General features: G+C 46.2%; 1 protein-coding gene across 5 annotated transcripts in view; it reads right to left on the bottom strand.

Annotated features, from left to right (window-relative positions):
* Positions 1–22,975, bottom strand: part of CNIH3 (cornichon family AMPA receptor auxiliary protein 3) — a 282,061-nt gene that overhangs the window by 111,517 nt on the left and 147,569 nt on the right. The window contains exon 1 of one of the 5 annotated variants that reach the window (XM_030868404.2): positions 10,202–11,317. The exons of 3 other annotated variants lie outside the window; for them this stretch is intronic. In XM_030868404.2, coding sequence (XP_030724264.1) covers positions 10,202–10,282 — 81 coding nt within the window. In that variant the 5' untranslated portion in view covers positions 10,283–11,317. Of the gene's footprint in view, positions 1–10,052; positions 10,134–10,201; positions 11,318–22,975 lie in introns of those variants that run through there. One more of the 5 variants, XM_060301444.1, reaches the window with a different exon arrangement.

Raw genomic sequence — 22,975 nt, 5'->3', positions numbered from 1 at the left:
GTAGTGAACATCTGTCAGTTTTTTGGTCACTCAACATCCATGCCGCCTTCCTACACCGGTCTGATTTCCTCTGGAGAATTACCTCTCTCCCTTTGAGCACAGTCCTGGTGGGAGGGTAAACCCAGGGGCCTGTCTTTCCACCGGGGAGGCCTGGAGATCCCTGTCTTACTTCTACCCACCACTCGGTACAACCCACAGGGGGCACTGACCCAGGCTCAGCCCGTAAGACTCTCCATCCTTAGAAGGAGAATCAGGGACAGAAGACAGAGCGGGCAGCAATCAAAATCAAGGTTATCCCGTTGCTGTAAGTCTTGTTTCCCAGGCTTTCCATCCTTCAAGGAGCACTCCAATTCTATTTCCATAATTCCTTCTTTGATTAAGGTGGCCTGCACTGATTTCTAAGAACCTTAATCAGTACATTCCCTACACAGAAATCTGACACCGAATGCCCAGGGAGGCCATTGGAAAGGAAAAGCTATGACAAGAGAAAAGGAAGAGAAATACAAGATGCACGTAGCAAGCACTGGATGAGATGCATATAGCAGGCAATGCAAGGACCACAGAATTCTGGAGCTGGACAGGAGCTTAGGGAGCACTTGGCTCAGCATCTTCATTTTACACACACGAAAACAAAAGGCCCGGGGAGATGCAGGGACTTGTCTAAAGCCCAGGGCAGCTTGCTGAGAGCTGCTGCAGCAGCAGCTCATCGGCCTCATTAGCTGTCAGCCCCTTTCTAGGGCAGGCCTTTTGGTTCTAAAACTGCCAACCAATGAGAGAAAAGGATGTCAAGCCCAAACACATTTTTCTCCAGTCACTTTTCTCCAGTCAGCACATATGCTTGGTTGGTCTCAGCTCAATTTCCTCATCACTCTCCAGAACCTCCAAGCAGAATCATCGCGGGATAAGTCACAGTCCGGTAATGACGAAGTGGCTTTACGCTCTCAGCATCTGGTCCCTGCCCCTAACTCCAGACAGTGACTCCACGCGCTCTAAGAGGCCGGCTTTCCCCACGCACGGCCCCTCACACACTCCAGTTCAGTGACTGTTACTAATCACCTCCCCCTCCATCCTCCAAAGTGGCCAACGTCAGCTTGATGCCACCGCAATTCAGAACGCCTCTCAGGAATCTCCAAGCCCCCCGCGATGGCCTGCTTAGGATACAGGACAATGAGAATAAACGTTCTATGAAGATTTCAGGCCGGCCCATGGGATTCACTGGGCCTGTACCATCTCCCAGTGAATGGAGAAAGGAAGATGGGCAGCAGCATCTGTATATCTGTTCAACATAAAATTTAGAGACCGTTGGCGCAAATTTGTTCTCTTTGGCCCCGGTCTGCCTACAGCTGCTGTGAAGCCTCCACAGCTGGCAGTATGCCTGGGTGGACACAGACCGGACACGTAGCTCCACCTCCACACACACACGACCAGACTGGACCCCTCTCCCCTGACACACCCGAGGGTGGGTTACCTCAGGCCGACAGACGAGAGCAGTGCCATGTATTCCAAACCCATCTTCCCCGCACTGGAGTCCCCCGTATCTCAGCCTGACACCTCCCAATTTCCATTTCTTCATTTTTGCATTCAGGGGGACTAGAATCTTTTGGCTATTTCCATACCCACAGCCCTTGAATGCAGTTGTTGCTAATTCCTTTCTCAATAAGGTTCACAGAACACATTTAAATATTTTTTTATCCAAGATACAAATGTCTCTATTATATAGGGGACCATCTGGGCTGCTATCGCTAGCTGGCTATGTTGCTATCAACTCTTTTTTTAGGGTTCATGAATCAGTTGCCAATAAGGAAAAAAAAAAAAAAAGAAAGTCAGCTCCAAGACTCTGCTCTCCTCCCCTGCACTTTTCCTCAGCAGGAGAGCTTTATGCCATCATCAAAATGGACCATGTGAACACAAAAACAGAAAAGATATCTAAAACTAATGCTCTGGAAATATCAGCCCACAGTTCTAGATGCCTTGGGGGAGGGAGGTGGTGTCAGCTAACTTCCCAGCGCTCAGGCCCTCCAGCTGGGCTAAGTAATATTGTGTGGCCTCCGGCAGAGCTAAGATATATGCAGAGGAAAAGGAAGAAAAGGAAGCAGTAGAAAAAGGGGAAAAGGAAGGAAGGAAAGAGAGCCGTCAAGGCCTGGGATCCCTAATGCCAGGGACTCACCAACAACCACAGATGCCAGCCAGCCCGGAGCACCTGCCGGGCAGCCCGGGAGCGGAGCTCTGGGTGCAGGCCGCTGGCCAGGGAAGGAAACAATACAAATGGGAAGCCAAAACCGGAAGAGAACGCGAATGGGAAAGCTAAGGAACGGAGAGAGGGGGATGAACCTTGGATTCACAGTGGCCTGGCCTGTAGTTTCTTCCTCGCTAGAAAGGAAAGGCATCCAGAGAAAAGTAATCAGTGTGTCATTCAGTTGGAAACATGTCCTGAGTACAGACCTACAGTTTTTACAGACACTGCAGAGGACAAGGGGCCATGGCTCCATCTGGCCAGACGGCATCACAGAAATACGACCTCAGCTCACCAGTAGTCCCAGGTGTTGGTTGTACTCAAGGGCAGACTATGCAGACACAGGTGGGGGCCCTTGGCCCCGACCCTCTGCGTGGTGAGAAGCAGACACTGGGTTGGGTACGAGTGCATAGTTAATTGCTCCCACTAAGCCATTCAACCCCAACCGTGTGGACTGCAAATGGACACACAGGGATGCCCCACCTCCTACACCCACCCTGACCCCAGAGAGACAGAGAAAAGCTAATTCCATCCTCCCAAAATTTATGGCCAGGAAAGTGTGGGATTTGCATTGCTGGGGAGTATTTTTCGTTGTGGTGTTAATTGTGTGCACGTGTGTGTGAATGACATTTTTTACAAATCTGGTTTGTCTTTTAAAACCACTTTTGTGACCCAAGGCAGATTAAAGAGACTAGGAAATGAAGCCATTCTCCAAACTGTCTCCCTGTGAGCTGAAACCTGCTTCACTTCCAAGCCCCAGCAGTCCCCAGCTTAAGAGCAGAAATGAACTTGAGTCTTTTTTTTTTTTCTTTTTTTTTCAGTACGCGGGCCTCTCACTGTTGTGGCCTCTCCCGTTGGGGAGCACAGGCTCCGGACGCGCAGGCCCAGTGGCCATGGCTCACGGGCCCAGCCGCTCCGCGGCATGTGGGATCTTCCCGGACCAGGGCACGAACCCGTGTCCCCTGCATTGGTAGGCGGACTCTCAACCACTGCGCCACCAGGGAAGCCCAAACTTGAGTCTTTGACTCCTCTGCGGCCCAGGTAAGGTTGCCTGGTCCGCCTCCCTGGCAGCCACCAAATGAAGTGCTAGGGCTTTGGGCCTCCCATTGATTCAAGAGCTGAAATGCAATGGTTTAAATGAACAACAACAACGAATTTTTGTACAAGATCCCTTCGTTCTCAATGTCAGGTGCATTTCGCAGTTCTCACATACCCAAAACATTCTCAGGCCTAAAATCTTGGAAAACACTGCTAGCTCTTTCTGATGAAATCCCTTGGAAGAAATGACTGTGGTCAAGGGATGACGGCAAACCGCAAGATTTGTCTCTGGTAAAATCTGTTTAAGGAGCATTTATAACTTCTGACAGCTAGGACCCAATGCTAAGACTTGAAGAAAGATTCCGTAACTATTTTATTCACCTAAAAGACCTGAGGATTCCAGAGTGATGTAGCCAAACAGACCAGATATTTAAGCAAGCAAATAAACATGGGCTGTTTGGGACCCTACTGTTGGTCCATCCTAGAGGAACACAAAGAGAAGCAACGCACAGGGGCCAGAGGGTCAACAAAGGGCAGAGTTGGTGCAGCAAAGACCAGGGACCAAGAGAGTTCCTGCTTGTAAAATCAGAGGAGCCACTAAAAATTAAACACAGAATTACGATTTGATCCTGCATTTCCACTTGTGGGTCTATACACCAAAAAAATGAAAAACAGGGTATCACAGAGATATTTGTACACCCATGTTCACAGCGGCACTATTCACAAAAACAGCCAAAAGGTGGAACCAACAGATGAATGGATAAACAAAATGTGGTACATACACACAACAGAATATTTTCAACCTTAAAAAATATGAAATGCTGTCACATGCTACAACATGGATGAACAATCAGGACGTTATGCTAAGTAAAATAAGCCAGACATAAAGGACAAATACTGTATAAATCCACTTATATAAGGTACATAGAGTAGTCAAATTCCTAAAGACGGAAGGTAGAAAGGTGGTTGCCAGGGGCTGAGGGGAAGGGGGAATGAGGAGTTATTGTTTAATGGATATGGAGTTTTAGTTTGGGATGATGAGAAAGTTCTGGAGAGGGATGGTAGCGATGGCTGCACGACCATGTGAATGTACTTAAGGCCACTGACCCGTACGCTTAAAACTGAGTTAAAATGGTCAAATTTATGTTATGTCTACTTTACCCAATTAAAAAAACAATTTTTTTTTTAATCAATTTGAAAAACTAGAGGAGCCAGAGACAGCCCAAAGTAGAAACTGCGGGGCTAGGTGAAATCACTTTCTCTCTCAGGTAACCAGGGCAACACAGAGAAGGTTGAGCAAAAGGTAGCAACAGGATAGAACTAGAGAAAACAGACTGCTTGACCAGGCAGGCTGAGTCTCAACCTGGGCTAGAGTAATTAACTGACGGAGACTGGACAGGAACACCCAGTCCAATTCAACACACTCTGAATTAGCGTCTGCACAACCTTTGTCTCTCCAGGCCTGTATGTAACCGAGGCCCTCACAAACCCTTTAGCTAGAGCAATGGACTTGTTCATTTAGGACAATGGCCTCGGAGTCAGGTGGTGACGAAGGTTCTGTTCTCAGCACCCCGTCACAGACAGGAGTGCCGAGGCCTGTGGTGGTGGCCAGCCCCGGAGGGCGAAGCCATTGTCTCTGACAGTGGCACCCGGCCCTGACCCTGGCCGCTGCATCCCGGAGGCTGTACTGCGCTGACTCTCCCTTCCGAGTCGAGTCTTGGAGCAGATGGTAGGAGCAGCTGCCAGTGCACCCAGCACCCACAGCACCCAGCCGGACAGTCGGACAGCCACCCAGCCGGGCCAGTTCCCAGGCACTGCTCCCACAGCCAGCCACCACAGCCCAGAGCCACAGGCTCCCTCGTTTCTTTGAAGGGGGAGTTCTGAGTTCCCAAGCCAAACGAGGCTACCAAAGATGGGACGTTCATTCCTCCTTTCACGGCCAGCCACGCGCTCCCCACGTGGTCACTGTGTCCTCCTAAGTTCTGCAAATGCATAACGTGGACATAAGGGCCCTGCCCTCCATCTGCTTCTCCTGCACGTAGACAGCCCAGGCACACACATGTGAAAGTGTGTCCTCATGCAAGGTCATATGTGCACAAGAGCAAGAGAGCCATGTGAGCTGTCTCGGGAGTCTGTGGGAGGCTGGAGTGAGCAGAGTTGACGATGGTGAGATGTGAGCGAGACAGTGAAAAAACTGTGCAGAATTTAGATCCAAGAGGGTAGAAGTCTTTCCTTTTGCAAAGAGGAATAAAATGCACATTTCCAGGAGGCAATAGAATCTACCTATGGAGTTGGGGCTGTGAGACGGCAAGAGTGGGAGACTGGCGGCAGGGGTAGGTAGACACCACTCCGTGACAGGCCCCCCCCCCCAACACCAAACTGATGTGGACATTGTCCCGTAAGATATCCTGAGATCCCACCCTTAGTCTGCAGTCCCTGTGCCCTGTAGCAGGGACTGTCCCAACCAAGTCGTTTAATGACTCCGACGCTTCGCACAGAAATGTTGGTGGCTCTGTGAGAGTCCAAAAGCTTAATCTTGGTTTAGCTATCTCTTTTAGTGTTTTATACTTTGGCTGTATTTTAGCATATGTAAAAATGTCTCCTGTTTGCCTCTCTTTCTATGCCAAATTAAGAATATCGCCAGCCTCATCATTAAGTTGTATGAGGATTTACCGAGCCCCTTCTACATGGCAGGCACAGTTCCAGACTCCGGAGAAACCATGGTGAGCAGAAAGGGGCCCTGCTCTCGTGGCGCATCCTCCTGTGCTAGCTCTGAGGCAGTGGAGAACCAGGTGGAGGCACCAGAGAGGAGGGGAATCGGGGAGGCAGGAGGTGCAAACATCACATGTCAAAGTGAGATACCGGCGGGGGTGGGGGGCATGGGGATGCCTCGGACAGAACACAAAGTGGAGACCAGATAAGACATGGCTAAGAGCTCAGCATCATATGAATAGGCCAAAGGAGGGTCCTCAAGGGACAGGCTATCGTCAACCCCAGGCATCCTATCATTTATGTAAACCCATTTTTTGTTTCCAGATGGATAATCTGAGAAACTGAGAGGTTTACTCAGTTCCCTGTGACAGAATCTCTGACAGGCTAGAACTGGCTGAAAGGATCAACCATAAAGACATTTCACCTAGCAAAACTGTCCCTCAGTACGTACTACTTGTTATCATCTGTCAGGGCCCCGTTAAAACTCTCCAGTAGCAAATGCTGCCAGGAATCCAAGGAAATATTATTGGGAATTAATTTTAGTTGTATGTTGTCAAAACTCAGAGTTTTAAAAAGTGACTCTAGATATTAAAAAAAATTTTTTTTTAACCTGATATAACTGGTATGAATCTTTGATCTTCCCAAAGAATGGTCTCATCTGTCTTTATATAAAAGAGACCGTCTGCAAACAGGCTCAACCAAGCTGGAGCTGAGAGGGCTCTTACTAATAAACACTGTTCATTTTATACTGGCTGGAAGCAGACATCACTTCACATCTGAAACCCTTTAGAACACTTTTTTTTTCTTCTAAACATCCAGTATGCAATGTTTTAAGATACACGCATACACCATATTTGGAAAAAGAGACACCCAAATCTCTTCTGGATGATAAGATTAGTAGTGATTTTGTTCCTTTATTATGTCCCTGTACTTTCAAAATTTGGGGCAATGAACCTGTAGAATTTTATAAGCAGAAAAATAATTTTTTTAAAAACGAAATAGAATTTCCTCTTTTTAAAAAGGATACATAGTATGTTTGGTGTCATCTTCTTCTTGTTTCAACGCCAATCAGAAATTCCAACTCCAAATATTTCATTTATACAGAGAAAGGTAATCGTTTGGATAGAAACATTATTCACTATTATCAAAGTTAAACAATCCAAAGGCAGTGACTAGGGTTAAAAAAAAAGGACACGGGCCTAAGAGTCTCAGACTCAGCTAAAATCTCAGATCTAATACATCCCAGCTGTGCAACCTTGGGCAAGTTTCATAACCTCTCTGATACAGTTTCTTCATCTGTAAAATGTCAGTTGTGAGGATGAAAAGGCTGCCTGGGCAGTAAGGGGCCATGTGCCTGATGGTGTGAAAAGCCACACACACACACAACAAAAAACCAAAACCCTCGGTTTTATTCTGCACCTTCCAAATGTGACAAATGTACTCAAAGACAGTGGCTCATATAAAATAAATTGGTAATTTGAAATCTTCTCATTTGAAAACAAATGCAGATAAATTTTCAAAGTAAAAACCAAGACTGGAAAGAAATGTGCTACAGCCAGCCACATCCATCCTTGTGTCCAGACCTCCAGTGGGAAGAAGAGGCAGGTAAACAGTTGGAGGTACATCTGAGGGGTCCTCTGTAAATGCCTAAGACTGGCCTACTACAGACACTCAATAAATAGTAACTACTCTTACTATCCCTAAGTAGGTGTGTACCATTAAATAAGAAAAAGTGCTAACCTCTTATCTTACAACCCAGACATGGCAGTGGGGTGGGTCTTTTAACTGCTATATACTGTTAAGTGCCCAATTCACTATTTGGGATGTCAATATAGAGTAAGCAATCAATATGGTTCGTCAGATCGAGAAATATACAAGGAATATAAGCTGAAAAGAAAGCAAACACAGAGTCTAACACAGACCAACATAAATTTTGGTTGAAATAATTACCTGCCTATAACCAACACCCACACACACAATGCGTACACAGATTGTGTCGATGTGTCTCAGATTTCCCCTTTCAATGTTCAGCGACGAAAGCAACGCAGTAGGGCTTTGGGATGTTTGATTTGGACAGAGGGAGAAGGAAAAGACTAGGAAAGGAAAAGGGGCTGAGACTGAGTTGTTACCGCAATTTGAATTCAAAGAGCACAAATTCTTTTCATCATTAGAAACTGGAATCTTGCCAGGTTAGGGATGAGGTCAGGACCTGACCCAGACTTGGAATCTGACTGCATTCAGCTACCCCTAGACAAGGGGGTGAGTGTTGGAAACCTCAAGAGTAGAGGCCAACAATGGGATCACAGCAATGCCTGATTTTGAGTCAAATGTCTGTTAGTCAACCAGGTGCACAAACCACCCATTTAATTAACCTGCTCTTGAATTATTTATTGTCTTCCCGACTGAGAGAAAATTATTCTTTCTGGTTACCTGCTTGGCTTCAAGGGCTAATTCAGAGAACTCCAAGCCTGACAGTTTGATGGAGGTCTCTGGTACCTGCCACTCTCTGGCCAAGGCAAAAACATAAAGAAACAGCAAATAAAGTATTTCTGAAGAAGAGAGGTAGTTAGCCTTCTACATTGCAAACGCCTCACCAAATCCGAAGAAGCACAGAAAGCTCCTTTCAAACACATTAGTAGAGGTCCACTGCACTGTTTGGGCACGATCTGTTCTGTACCCCTTGTTCATTCTAAGTTAGGTAAAGGTTTGTTTTCCCTTAACAACTGTCAACAACTTCAAGGCTCAGTTCTCCACTGCAGATTAGACCCAGCCTTCCCGTGCAGAGGAAGAGATGGTGCAAAATCCCATCACTTCTCACTCGCAGCATTTTTGATCAGTCCCGAAATTCCCATGTCTGAATTCCTTCTCTCTCACCCCCAGATTCCTAAGGCAACTGATTCACAGACTTACACCATCTTAGACATCAGGGGAGGCTTGGAGATCATCCAGGTCAACTTTCTCACTTTTGAGATGTCTTCCCTAAGCGTCTTCCCTAAGGTGACATAATTAGAAGTCTTCCTCCTCCCGGGGTTCCCCTCCTCCCTGCCAGAGAGCCTTGTCCAGGAATTCATCTTGGGATCCTTCCCTGCCGCCTGACTTGCTGGGCAGGAAGATGCACTGAGGTGCTTCTCCTTCTAAAACGTGTGACCTTAACCATTCTTCCCACCAAATTTCTGAGGGTGAAGCCAGGGAGCTTAAACAACCTCAGAGGACCAAGTTCTGGGAGTTCAACTGACTTGGCCAATGTTGTGCTGTCTTTATGAGAGAATCAGCATTCCTCACTCCTCTCTCCCTCTCTTCAGAAGTACTCTGTCCACTATTCCCACACCACCCCTGCAGAACCAGGACTCACCACGACTGCCCTCAACCTGGTGTAGCCCCAGGAAGGGCAGCACGCAAGTTTGTGCCCGCTGGAGATGCTGCGCACCTGGCCAAGCGGAGATGTGCTACCTGTAAAGTCTTTCGGGACTTGGTTGTCTCGGTCCCCAGGAAGGCAAAGGAGGAAACTCGCCCTCCTCCACCTCTCTCTACGTGACCACCCTGCACAGCCTCATTCACGCCCGTCTTTCCCCAGTCTCCCTTGCCTTCTCCTCGCTTTTCTCTCGTCCTCCCCGCCCGCTGCCTTCCTTGCCGAACCCCATCACCTGGTTCCCGTCCACTCCGCTCCCCGGGCGCGGCCTCTCCCTACTTCCTCTTACAAGGCGCTCCCGTCGTGTTTCCACTTTGTCTCCAATTATGTCTAAATGCAACCCACCACAGATGCTGACATTTTAAATGTTTAGTTGTTATAGTTACTTGACTAATTGCCGGGCCGACGGTGGCGCTTCTCCTTCGCCTCCCGCGGGCAGCAGAGGAGGCGGCCGGGGAGGTTAAGGGGGTAGATGGGGCTGTAGACGCTAGTCCCCGGGGTCTGGGACACAAGGCCAGGCCCTGGCAAGGGTGCTCTGCCCCGGAAACCGGCGGTCCGTCCGCCTACAGCCAGTAACCAGGGCACCGAAGGCGCGCCCGGCCTCAGGATTGCAGCGAACCGTCTCCCGCCCTGGGACAACGGAGCGGCAGAGAGTCTAACCTCGGGTGCGCCGCAGCCGGCCTCCCAACCGTCCACACTCGCAATGTGGATAAAGTGAGGTGGCATCTTCGGGAACCTGAGGAAGGAGGTGGCCAGGGGCGCGTTTGGGGGCGAAAGCAAAGAGTTATAAGCCGCTGGCGGTTACTCACGTGCCAGATGGCGAAAAAGATGAGCGCAGCGCACAGCACCAGCGACAGCATGTAGCAGAAAGCAGCGAAAGTGAAGGCCATGGCCGGCCGGGGGCCGCCCGCACTCCAACCCCACCACACACAAAGCAGCGCCTAGGAAGTCGGTGTCCCCCTCAAGGACCGCACTCCCTCAAAAGGGGGGCAAAAAAGGTACGCCAAGCGGAAAGCGCCTTGAGGGTCCGCGAACGGGGCCAGGATTCCCGCAGGCTCTGGCGACCCGGGACTCCTGCTTATTTGCGAAAATAAGTGCGTCGGGCGTCGTTGGCGGGAACTGTCCCCAAATCGAGGAAGAAACCAAATCAGTAGAGAACTCCTGCAGATTAGCGTCAACCGGCGAGCTTCTCGAGACAACACGGCGAGGGCTGCGAGGACTCCACGGAGGACCGCGTGAACAGCTCCCGTGGCCCCGGAATCCCAGGGAAGAGCTCCCTGCCTTCCGCGCCTAAGCCACAGAGAAGAGCCGACAGCGCCGCTCGGGACTCTCCCGCGCCAGCCAGGAGCCAACCGAGAGCGTCCAGCGAGGTGCCCGGGCAGACCCCGAGCTGCTCCCAAGTCCCTGGAGAACAGGTCTTCAGGTAGCCGGGAAGAGCCAGGTCCCCTTGGTCCTGCGCCCCGGACGCGGATTCCACGGCTTCCCTGCGCTCTTGGGCGCGCCCGGCCCCGGCCCCTGCTGCGGCCCCCGGCCCACCGGCCTCGGTAATACAAGTTCCCCGGAAACGAGGGGTTGGACCGGGCCGGGCACGGGCTCCAGCCCAGCGGGCCTGCTCCCGCCCGGGCAGCTGGAGTGGATCTCAGGCCAAGAGCTGCTCGCCGCGGAAGCTCGCTCCACCTGCTGCTGCCGCCGCCTGTGCCACTGCGAGAAGTGAAGACGCGCAGCCGGGGATCCCCTCCCTCTCGGCTCCGGCTCCGCCGAGCACGCCCTCCCCGGCGGGCGGAGACTGAGGCGGCCGGGGCTGGGGAAAGGTGGGCGGCCAAGAGCACGCAGGATCCCGGTCGCCAGGATCCCGGTCGCCGCCGCCGCTGCGGTTGCGCCAGCCAGCCTCTCCGAGGAAACTTGAAGCCAGCGGCGTAGGCGGGGCAGGACGGCCGCGCCGAGGTGGGGCTGGGTGGGGAGGAGCAGGGACTCTTTAAACACGTGCGTCTGGAGGAGGCGGGAAGCTGCGGAAGGGTATGTGTGTACCTCGTATCTAAAGCCTGCAGGAGCCGCTCCGTTTCTCGCCACTTGCTCGGGAGTGGGAAATGTGGCGCCGAGGGAGTTGGAAGCGTGTTGGTTGGGCACACAGGACAAGCTCTTGGAACCCAGGGTTGTTCGGGTGGGTTTTCCCGAGCTGTGGATTTAATACTCCGGGCTGCGTTTGCAGCGCATCCCTGAAAAAATTCTGCGTGAGCGTCTTTCACTCGCCGCCTCCACCCTCCCCCGCCGTCTGACCTTGGGAATGAGGAAACTAGACTTTGAGGACTATTGTGGGCCGGAAAGACAGCAGCAGTGACTCTGTGTGTATTGGTGTTGGTCTAAAGTGTCAAGAGCATGTGCTTTTGCAGTCAGACTCCGTTCTAAGAGCAACTTTCTAAACCTCTTTAAATCTCGGTTTCCTTATCTGCATAAGGGTCAACATGTAATTGCCTCTAGGTCTACATTGCACCGCCAAGCGCAAAATGAAAGTGTGGGGCTTCTTGTTTAAATGTATTGATATATAAAGAATTTCTAGATAGCAACCGGCAGAGTTTTAAACCAGGGGTGAGGCCCTTCTGAGTACAGGACTTCCCCCGCCCCACGCCCCGCAACTGTAGAGGTTGCATACCTGTGATTTCAGCCCTGCTCTGTGTTATATTTGTTGCCACTTTATCTTTCACCAAAGTATGTCTCCAAGTATAAAGTTTCATTAAGGAAAATTTGCAAATACAGAGATGGGAAAAGATGAAGCAAACGCTATAATTTACCACCCTCAGACACCACTAACACAAAAGTGGTTGGTATATTTCTAGCTCTATTTTTGCTTTTTACTTGATATCAATTATTTCTTTTAATTGTTGTAATTATACTGCATAAATTTTTGTAACACCAAAACGATACGATAATCTCAAAGGGAAACTTGACCATTCAATATTTGGAGTCCCTTTAAGGCTTATCTGTTGTCATTTGTTTCTGCTGGTTCTTGCTTCCGGAGTCCTAGCACCTCATCTGTCTAGTAATTTTTTATTGTATGTCAAACATTGTTTTTAAAAGTTCTTGTGGAAATTTGAGGTCTGAGATGATGTTATCTTCCTCCAAAGAAAATTTTCTACTTCATTTACCAAGTGTCTAGGGGAAATGAACACTCTAGAATTACCTCAGTCCAATTTCAGGGATTGAGATTCGTGGGCTACCCATTGACTGTGGTCTGTGTAAGGGTTGGTTTTTTTATGGTTCACTCTTATTCACATGCAACAGTCCTTTTGGATCCCAAGCCAAAGCGAGTGGGTTTTCAAGTCCCAAGTCCTGGTGGTCCTTGGACTCTGACTTTTGCTCCAACCCTGCAAAGCACTAAAAGCAGCCTCTCAGCCACCTGTTCTAGATTAGCAAATGCCTCTAGGGCAAAATTGACCCCACGTGCTAGGCTGATGCTTCTAGATTCCCAACCACTCTCAGAACTTGACCCCAGTAATTTCTTACTCCCTTGTTGAGTCTTTGGTGCTTTTAAGAAGATGTTTTTATATTTCATCCAGCTTTTAAAATTGTGTTCAGTCGGAGGATTGGTCTGAATTATCTAGCCCAGCATTACCAGCAGCAGAAGTCTCTACGTCAGAAGAAATTTTCATTATCCTACCACTCTGACTTTCAAGTCTCCATCCATATCACAGCCTCTATTTTTCTTGCCCTTTCCCCAGCCATGCTTTATTTAGTTTTATTGGTTATAGAATGGTATCTCAGTAAAGGTGACTGCAGTGGTAGAATTTCAGAAAATAAGAACCCCAGGCCGTTACTATTTATTCAACAACTGTTGTTTAGTACCCATATGTTGTGGGCATCGTTAGGGATCCACAAGGTTCCCAGTCTAACTGCTGAGGTAATTAATAACTCTTTCACCAGGCAGTGTCTTAAAAAAAAAAAAGTGGCTATGACACAGTGTAGGAAGACAAGGAATAAAGTGATTAGAAATAGATGTTGAGTGACCAACTAAAGTGTTCTGCACCCAATTCCTATGTGGAGGATTTTCCCACATCACCACGCAACCCTCTGAAACCAGCTGGTGACCTACAGTTCAACTCAATTCTGACACTGTCTACCTGGAGATAGTATCAGATTCTACAAGTTAAGGGCTCAGTCTCATAAGCCAGTCCTCCAATTCAGATGCCAATCACAAGACCAGGTTGTTACCTGTGCTTCTGCTGGCTGGCTGTTGATTTGGAGGTTCCAAGGACTCCTTCCTTGGGTTTGATTAATTTGCTAGAATGGTTCACAGTACTTAGCAATCTAGTTTACATAGTAGATTACCAGTTTATTACAAAGGATATTAAAGGATACGAATGAACAGCCAGATCAAGAGATACACAGGACAGAATCTGAAAGGGTCCTGAACACAGGAACATCTGTCCCCATGGAGTTTGGGATGCACCACCTACAGCGATGGGTTCTGATTCAGCAACATGGAAGCTCTCCAAATCTTGTCCTCTTAGACTGTTGTGGAGGCTTCATTACATAAGCATGATGGATTAAATCATTGGTAACAGAGTCAACCTCCATCCCCTCTCCCTTTCCCAGAAATCAGGGAGTGGGACTAAAAGTTCCAACCCTCTATTCATGGTTGATTCCCTGCACAGCTAGCCCCCATCCTTATGTGCTTTCCAGGAGTCACAGCATTAACATAAACCCAGTTGTGGTGGGAAAAGGGGCTTGTTGTGAATAACGAGACACCATTTCACCTTTCTGACTCTGAAGTGATTTCAGGAACTGAGGACAAGAGACCAAATATTATCACAAAAGATGTCCCACTGCTCTTATCACTGAGGACATTTCAGGGGTTTTGGGAGCAGTGAGCTAAGATGGTGGACATTTGAATGACCAAATATATTGATATATTTCTTATAAATCATAATATGCTGCCAACCTACATTGTTTCAGCTACTGTAGACATTGAAAAGCCAATTCCTTGATTTTCTTCCTAGCCACTGTGCAGGTAGGAGTGGCCATGTGACACAGCTTGAACCTGTGAGATGTATACTTCTTTTTACCTGGAATGCAAACCTGATGCCTGGAGGCACACCAGCCATCTTGTGATCATGAGAAGGAAATCAACACATTAAGAATGGAGAAGCCAAAAAGACAGAGGGAGGAAATACCATTGACATCATAACTGGGCCACCCCACCGGCCCTGAACTTCCTATTCCCTCACTGGTATAACTGCAGTGAGTGTGATACTCTTGAAAGATTTCTGTTCCAGTTGGTAAGTATTACAGTTGCTGCAGCAAACAGGAAAATTAATAAATAATTAAAAATTCTAAATTAAACTCATTCATTTGGGCCAGTTGTCATAGGATGTCACAAGGATCATTGATAAACGGGCCTCTCGGATGCTTATTTATCACAGAGCACACCATGCTATTGACATCCTGGTTTATCACTATATTGAAATCACGTGGTTGCCACTGATTCTAAATAGTTGTTACTTTACTTGTATTCGTGCATTGTAATGCTTGTGTAAGTGGTAAATGTAGTGTTTCAATATTTATAAACTTAAGAATTTATAAATAAAATATTAAAAACAAACCCACAGAATAAAGAGAAAACCAACATGGATACATTTATTAATGTTCCATTTAAATATCATACAACTCAATCTTCTGAGCCTGAAAAGAACAAGCAATATTAATATTGAAGTATAGCCTAGAATACTTACTGTGTGGAAATCCAAACGACCTGAACATTTTTACACTGTGCAAGAATCAGTGCAAATGCACACAATACTTTCTATTTCTTTAATGTAAAATAATTAGATTATTTTAACAAAGATATAAGTGTCTCATCAGTGCTAGGGATGTAAGTATGGGATGCAAATGGTGCTCTGAGTTGACTGTTAAAAGATTTAGATATTCATCAGAGTGGCAATCACATTTTGCCAAAGCTCATGGTTCAATAAAAGAAAATTGTAATTACCACTGAGAAAAACAATCAAAAGATCAGTTTCACACAATAATGTATTTGAAAGAACAAAATCTTCTAAGTTTAACAAAATGTTGATTAAATGATTAAAAATATTAAGAAAGTACCTTTTAAAAGGTTAACTAACACTAGCCAGCATGTGCTTAAACACAGTCAAGCATTTCCAAACATGAAATATTCAACAGCCATTTTAAAAAGGATAGTACCTATCTAAGAATACATTACATTCTAGATTTATGTTCCCACTTGTTGGAAAACATATATCTACTGAAATGAGAAAACAACTTATTTTAAAAGTTATAAATCAAAAGAGTAAAAGATTCACTTTCTATGAACCTTCAACTGTTTCATATAAAAGCATATTAAAAATTTATTTTAAAATGAGAAATTTTAAATTTTGTTGATCTTGTGGAGTTGGAAGGAATAATACTTGAAATAATGACCAAACTTTATTGTCAATGTTTAAGAAAAAGGGTGTCAATGAGATATATTTTCATGGCAACTTTTTGTTCAGACGGTGCTAGTGCCTGTATGTTAGGGAGAAAGTCTGGTATTTCAGCCAAAATTTTAGAAATGTTTTTAAATGTTTTTAATTTGGCACTAAGTCACTGTATTCAATTACCCCTGGATGATGCAATGAAAGACGTAAAGTCAATAATTCACTGTAAATTTTTTTTCTTGAAGCTTTGTATTTATTATTGTATTAGTCTACTCCAGCTGCCATAACAAAATATCACAGACTGGGTGGCTTAAACAACAGAAATTTGTTTTCTCACAGTTCTGGAAGCTAGAGGTTCAAGATCAAAGTACCAGAAAGTTTAGTTTCTGGTGAGAGCTCTCTCTCTGGCTTGCAGGTGATCGCCCTCTCACCATGTCTTTACATGACCTTTCTTCTGTGCACACACGGATGGGGAGGGAGAGGAAGAGGGAAAGGAATCTGTGTCTCTTCCTCTTCTTATAAGGACATCACTCCTTTCGGATTAAGGACCCACCATTATGACCTCACTTAATTTTCATTACCTCCTTATAGTCCCGATCTCCAAGCATTGGGGGTTACGGCTTCAACATATGAATTAGTGGGGGACACAGTTCAGTCCACAACAATACCATACATCAAATAAACAAAGAGAATTAAATAATATCTCTGATGATCTGGGAACTGAGGCTAAAACTGAAAGAATTTTTGATATCAATGAACAGTTTGTAATGCTGTAATGCAAAAAGAATTTAGAAAAAATTTTTATTGAAGTATAGTTGACATACAATATGATATTATTTTCAGGTGTACAACACGCTGGTTCAACAATTATATACACTGTGAATTGATCACCGTGATGTCTAGTAACCGTCTGTCACCAAAGTTATTTTGATATTATTGACTACATTCCCTGTGCTATATATATATCACCCTGACTTGTTATTTTATATCTTTTTTTTTTTTTTTTTTGTGGTACGCGGGCCTCTCACCGCTGCGGCCTCTCCCGTTGCGGAGCACAGGCTCCAGACGCGCAGGCCCAACGGCCATGGCTCACAGGCCCAGCTGCTCCGCGGCATGTGGGATCCTCCCGGACCGGGGCACGAACCCGCGACCCCGCATCGGCAGGCGGACTCCCAACCACTGCGCCACCAGGGAAGCCCCTGACTTGTTATTTTATAACTGGAAGTTTGTATCACTTAATCCAGTAAGTGTTCAAGAAATGGATGTGTACAGATGGATGGATGGATGGATGCAGTTATCGGTCTGAGTGGTGTGGTAGTTGACTTAAACTAGTCTGCCCCACTGATGATGAGCAACCTGCAGATGGACCATATCTACCCCTTACTTATTTACCTAAGAGCACTTACTACTCTGCAGGCCCAATAAACACGGCACAATCCATGCCTCTAAGGAACTCAGAATCTAACAGAGATGCACAGAGCCATCTATGATAAGAACCTCAACAGAGGAGTGCAAATACTTGTAGAGGCTCCTAGGACAAGGCTTTGGACGTAGAATGTGTTCAAAGGGAGTATTTTTCACTGAATTGAATCAGATGACAAACTAGTCGGGAAGCTTCGAGCTTAAATTTCCACTTGCAAGCTGTGTGACTTTAGTCAAATTACTTACTTCATCTCTCCACGCCCTGCAGATGTGTTTCAGTTCTGACATGAACACCAGGTATAAGCCAGCTTGGCCTGTGCAGACAGGACCCAGCCTTTCACAGAAGCCACATTTTCACAAAAGAATGGTGGGGAGAGGGACAGAGGGGGACCAGGGAGGGACTTGAACCCCAAAACTGACCATTTCAGAGGGTCCGGGGGTTAGGGAAGCAGAGGAGTGGGAGGCAGCTCCCTGCTTATGTTCTGAACTCGTCTAAGTGTCATCTTCCTGCCAACGCTGCCTTCTGTGGAAATTGTGATTTTGCTATTATTAGCAATGTTAAACAGGCACTGTAAACAGATGGCAAACAATGAGCCTTTGTTAGAAACACCCCATTTAGTTCTGGGCCCTGGCTCCTTCCACACCTGGATATATAACGTCTATTTTAACAATACCACTTAAGAGGCAGCTGTTGTGTCAGGGGAAATTGTCTTACATAGAAACTGTAGAGCTTTCAGGAAGAGGTTCATGGTACATGCTGGAGTCTGGCCCTTTATCCTCTTAAAGCACAGAAGTGGATGCCTTCACATACAGGGCAGGCGTTATTATTAACATGATAAGTCTGTGCTGCCGTTACTTTTTTTCTGTTTGCTAATTCAGAGAGGAGACTGGAGGGTCTGAGCATTTCTGTCAGTTGTGAAATATATTCCCATGCTTCCCACGTGCTGTGAGCAGGCATGCCACCCTTAATAACAATTTCAGGAGTCCTGCAGAAAATCTGAGGCTACTAAGTTTAGCCCCACAGCTCATGAGTCTGTAACTCACAAGATTAATGTTGAATCTAATTTTATGGAGTCTAAATATTACTGCCATGATTTCCTTTCCTTTCTTTAATGTGCTCTGAGAGTCCCATCTCTTCTCCTTGAGCTTTTCCACACCTCTGTGCTCTACCGGCATTTCTGTTTTTAAAAGCTGTGAGTCACCACAGACTTAGAGAACAAACTTATGGTTAGCAGGGGGAAAGGGTGGGGGGAAGGGATAGTTAGGGAGTTTGGGATTGACATGTACGCACTGCTATATTTAAAATGGATAGGGACTTCCCTGGTGGTGCCAGTGGTTAAGAGTCTGCCTGCCAATGCAGGGGACACAGGTTAGATCCCTGGTCTGGGAAGATCCCACATGCTGTGGAGCAGCTAAGCCCGTGTGCCAAAACTATGGAAGCCCACGTGCCGTAGAGCCCACGAGCCACAACTACTGAGCCCACATGCTGCAACTACTGAAGCCCGCATGCCTAGAGCCTGTGCTCTGCAACAAGAGAAGCCACCACAGTGAGAAGAGCGCACACCGCAACAAAGAGTAGCTCCCACTCACTGCAACTAGAGAAACCCCACGTGCAGCAACGAAGACCCAATGAAGCCAAAAATTTTTTTTAATAAAAATAAAATAAAATTGATAACCAACAAGGACCTACTGTATAGCACAGGAAACTCTGCTCAATGTTATGTGGCAGCCTGGATGGGGGGAGGGAAGTTTGGGGGGAGAATGGATACACGTATATGTATGGCTGAGTCGCTTTGCTGTGCATCTGAAACTATCACAACATTGTTAATCAGCTATACTCCAATATTAAATAAAAAGTTTAAAAAACTAAAATAAAACACACACACACACAAATAAATAAAATAAAATAATTTCATTGGGAACAAAAACGCTGTGAGTCAATTATTCCATTTTCTCAGTTCTTGTAAAGATTATCTGAAATCATTATAAAGATCAGAGTGTCTGTATACATGCATGCGTGCGCATGCACACACACACGCATTTGGAATGAAGGAACTTCTGTCACATTTGGACAAAACAAGTCCTTGAAGCGTCATCTGCATGAGCACCAGATGTCACGATGACCCCACCATTTAACAACAGCAACCGTTTATGTGTTCTGCGAAAGTATGGATAAATAGTGGTTATTAAGAATCCTGGAAAGGGACCTTCAAGACGGTGGAGGAGTAAGACGTGGAGATCACCTTCCTCCCCACAAATACATCAAAAATACATCTACATGTGGAACAACTCCTACAGAACACTTACTGAATGCTAGCAGAAGACCTCAGACTTCCCAAAATGTAAGAAACTCCCCACATATCTGGGTAGGGCAAAAGAAAAAAGAAAAAACAGAGACAAAAACATAGGGATGGGACCTGCACCTCAGGGAGAGAGTTGTGAAGAAGTAAAAGTTTCCACACACTAGGAAGCCCCTTCACTGGCGGAGACGGGGGGTGGCGGCGGGGGGGAGCTTCAGCGCCACGGAGGAGAGCACAGCAACAGGGGTGCGGAGGGCAAAGCGGAGAGATTCCCACACAGCGGATCGGTGCCGACCAGCACTCACCAGCCCGAGAGGCTTGTCTGCTCACCTGCCGTGGTGGGCGGGGGGCTGGGAGCTGAGGCTCAGGCTTCGGAGGTTAGAGCCCAGGGAGAAGACTGGGGTTGGCTGCATGAACACAGCCTGAAGGGGGCTAGTGCACCACAGCTAGCTAGGAAGGAGCTCGGGGAGAGCTCTGGAACTGCCTAAGAGGCAAGAGACTGTTGTTTTGGGGTGCGTGAGGAGAGGGGATTCAGAGCACCGCCTAAATGAGCTCCAGAGATGGGCGCGAGCTGCGGCAGCACGGCTATCAGCGCAGACACGAGACACAAGCATGAAACGCTAAGGCTGCTGCTGCCGCCACAAAGAAGCCTGTGTGCAAGCACAGGTCACTATCCACACCCCCCCTCCGGGAGCCTGTGCAGCCCGCCACTGCCAGGGTCCCATGATCCAGGAACAACTTCACTGGGAGAACACATGGTGCGCCTCAGGCTGTTGAAATGTCACACTGGCCTCTGCCGCCGCAGACTCGCCCGGCATCCGTACTCCTCCTTCCCCCCTGCCTAAGTGAGCCAGAGCCCCCTAATCAGCTGCTCCTATAACCCCATCTTGTCTGAGTAAAGAACAGACACCCTCAGGTGACCTACACGCAGAGGCGGGGCCAAATCCAAAGCTGAACCCCAGGAGCTGTGCAAACCAAGAAGAGAAAGGGAGATCTCTCCCAACAGCCTCAGGAGCAGCGGATTAAATCTCCACAGTCAACTTGATGTACCCTGCATCTGTGGAATACCTGAATACACAACGAATCACCCCAAAATTGAGGCGGTGGACTTTGGGAGCAACTGTAGACTTGGGGTTTACTTTCTGCATCTAATTTGTTTCTGGTTTTATGTTTATCTAGTTTAGTATTTAGAGCTTATTATCATTGGTAGATTTGTTTATTGATTTGGTTGCTCTCTTCCTTTTCTTTTAATATATATGTATTTTTTCCTTTTTCTCTTTTTGTGAGCGTCTCTGTGTATGCTTCTTTGTGTGACTTTGTCTGTATACCATTGCTTTTACCATTTGTCCTAGGGTTCTGTCTGTCCATTTTGTTTTCTTTTGTACAGTTTTTAGCACTTATTATCATTGATGGATTTGTTTTTTAGTTTGGTTGCTCTTCTCTTTGTTTTTTTTAAATTACATTTTTATTTTTAATAATATTTTTTATTTTAATAATTTTATTATTTTTTTTCTTTCTGTCTTTCTTGTTTTTTCTCCCTTTTCTTCTGAGACGACTGACTGACAGAGTCTTGGTGCTCCGGCTGGGTGTGAGGCCTGAGTCTCTGAGGTGGGAGAGCTGAGTTCAGGACATTGGTCCACCAGAGACCTCCCAGCCCCATGTAATATCAAATGGCAAAAGCTCTCCCAGAGGTCTCCATCTCAACGCTAAGACCCAGCTCCATTCAACGACAAGCGAGCAACAGTGCTGGACACGTTATGCCAATCAACAAGCAAGACAGGAACACAACTGCACCCATTAGCAGAGAGGCTGCGTAAAATCATAATAAGTTCACAGACACCACAAAACACGCCACCAGACGCGGTCCTGCCCACCAGAAACACAAGATCCAGCCTCATCCACCAGAACACAGGCAATAGTCTCCTCCATCAGGAAGCCTGCACAACCCACTGAACCAACCTTACCCACTGGGGACAGACACCAAAAACAATGGGAACTACGAACCTGCAGCCTGCAAAAAGGAGACCCCAAACACAGTAAGATAAGCAAAAAGAGAAGACAGAGAAATACACAGCAGATGAAGGAGAAGGTAAAAACCCACCAGACCAAACAAATGAAGAGGAAATAGGCAGTCTACCTGAAAAAGAATTCAGAATAATGATAGTAAAGATGATCCAAAATCTTGGAAATAGAATACAAGAAACATTCCACAAGGACCTAGAAGAACTAGAAGAACTAAACAAACAAACAATGATGAACAACACAATAAAAGAAATTTAAAATTCTCTAGAAGGAATCAATAGCAGAATAACTGAGGCAGAAGAACAGACAAGTAACCTGGAAGATAAAATAGTGGAAGTAACTACTGCAGAGCAGAATAAAGAAAAAAGAATGAAAAGTACTGAGGATACTCTCAGAGACTTCTGGGGACATTAAATGCACCAACATTAGAATTATAGGGGTCCCAGAAGAGGAAAAGAAAAAAAAAAGAGACTGAGAAAATATTTGAAGAGATTATAATTGAAAACTTCCCTAATATGGGAAAGGAAATAGTCAGTCAAGTCCAGGAAGCACAGAGAATTCCATATAGGATAAATCTAAGGAGAAACACGCCAACACACATATTAATCAAACTATCAAAAATTAAATACAAAGGAAAAATATTAAAAGCAGCAAGGGAAAAACAACAAATAACATACAAGGGAATCCCCATAAGGTCAACAGCTGATCTTTCAGCAGAAACTCTACAAGCCGGAAGGAAGCGGCAGGACATATTGAAAGTGATGAAAGGGGAAAACCTACAACCAAGATTACTCAACCCAGCAAGGATCTCATTCAGAATCGACGGAGAAATTAAAACCTTTACAAACAAGTAAAAGCTAAGAGAATTCAGCACCACCAAACCAGCTTTACAACAAATGCTAAAGGAACTTCTCTAGGCAGGAAACACAAGAGAAGGAAAAGACCGACAATAACGAACCCAAAACAATTAAGAAAACGGTAATAGGAACATACATATCGATAACAACCTTAAATGTAAATGGATTAAATGCTCCCACCAAAAGTCATAGACTGGTGAATGGATACAAAAACAAGACCTGTATATATGCTGTCTATGAGAGGCCCACTTCAGATCTACGGACACATACAGACTGAAAGTGAAGGGATGGAAAAAGATATTCCATGCAAATGGAAAATCAAAAGAAATTTTGATGAGTAGCAATTATGATGAGTAATTCTCATATCAGACAAAATAGACTTTAAAATAAAGACTATTACAAGAGACCAAGGAGGACACTACATAATGATTGAGGGATCAATCCAAGAAGAAGATATAACAATTGTAAATATTTATGCACCCAACATAGTAGCACCTCAATACATAAGGCAAATGCTAACAGCCCTAAAAGGGGTAATCGACAGTAACACAATA

The sequence above is a fragment of the Globicephala melas genome, chromosome 1, assembly GCF_963455315.2.
Source record: "Globicephala melas chromosome 1, mGloMel1.2, whole genome shotgun sequence".
Taxonomy (NCBI): Eukaryota; Metazoa; Chordata; class Mammalia; order Artiodactyla; family Delphinidae; genus Globicephala; species Globicephala melas.
This window is presented reverse-complemented; position numbering and strand designations above follow the sequence as displayed.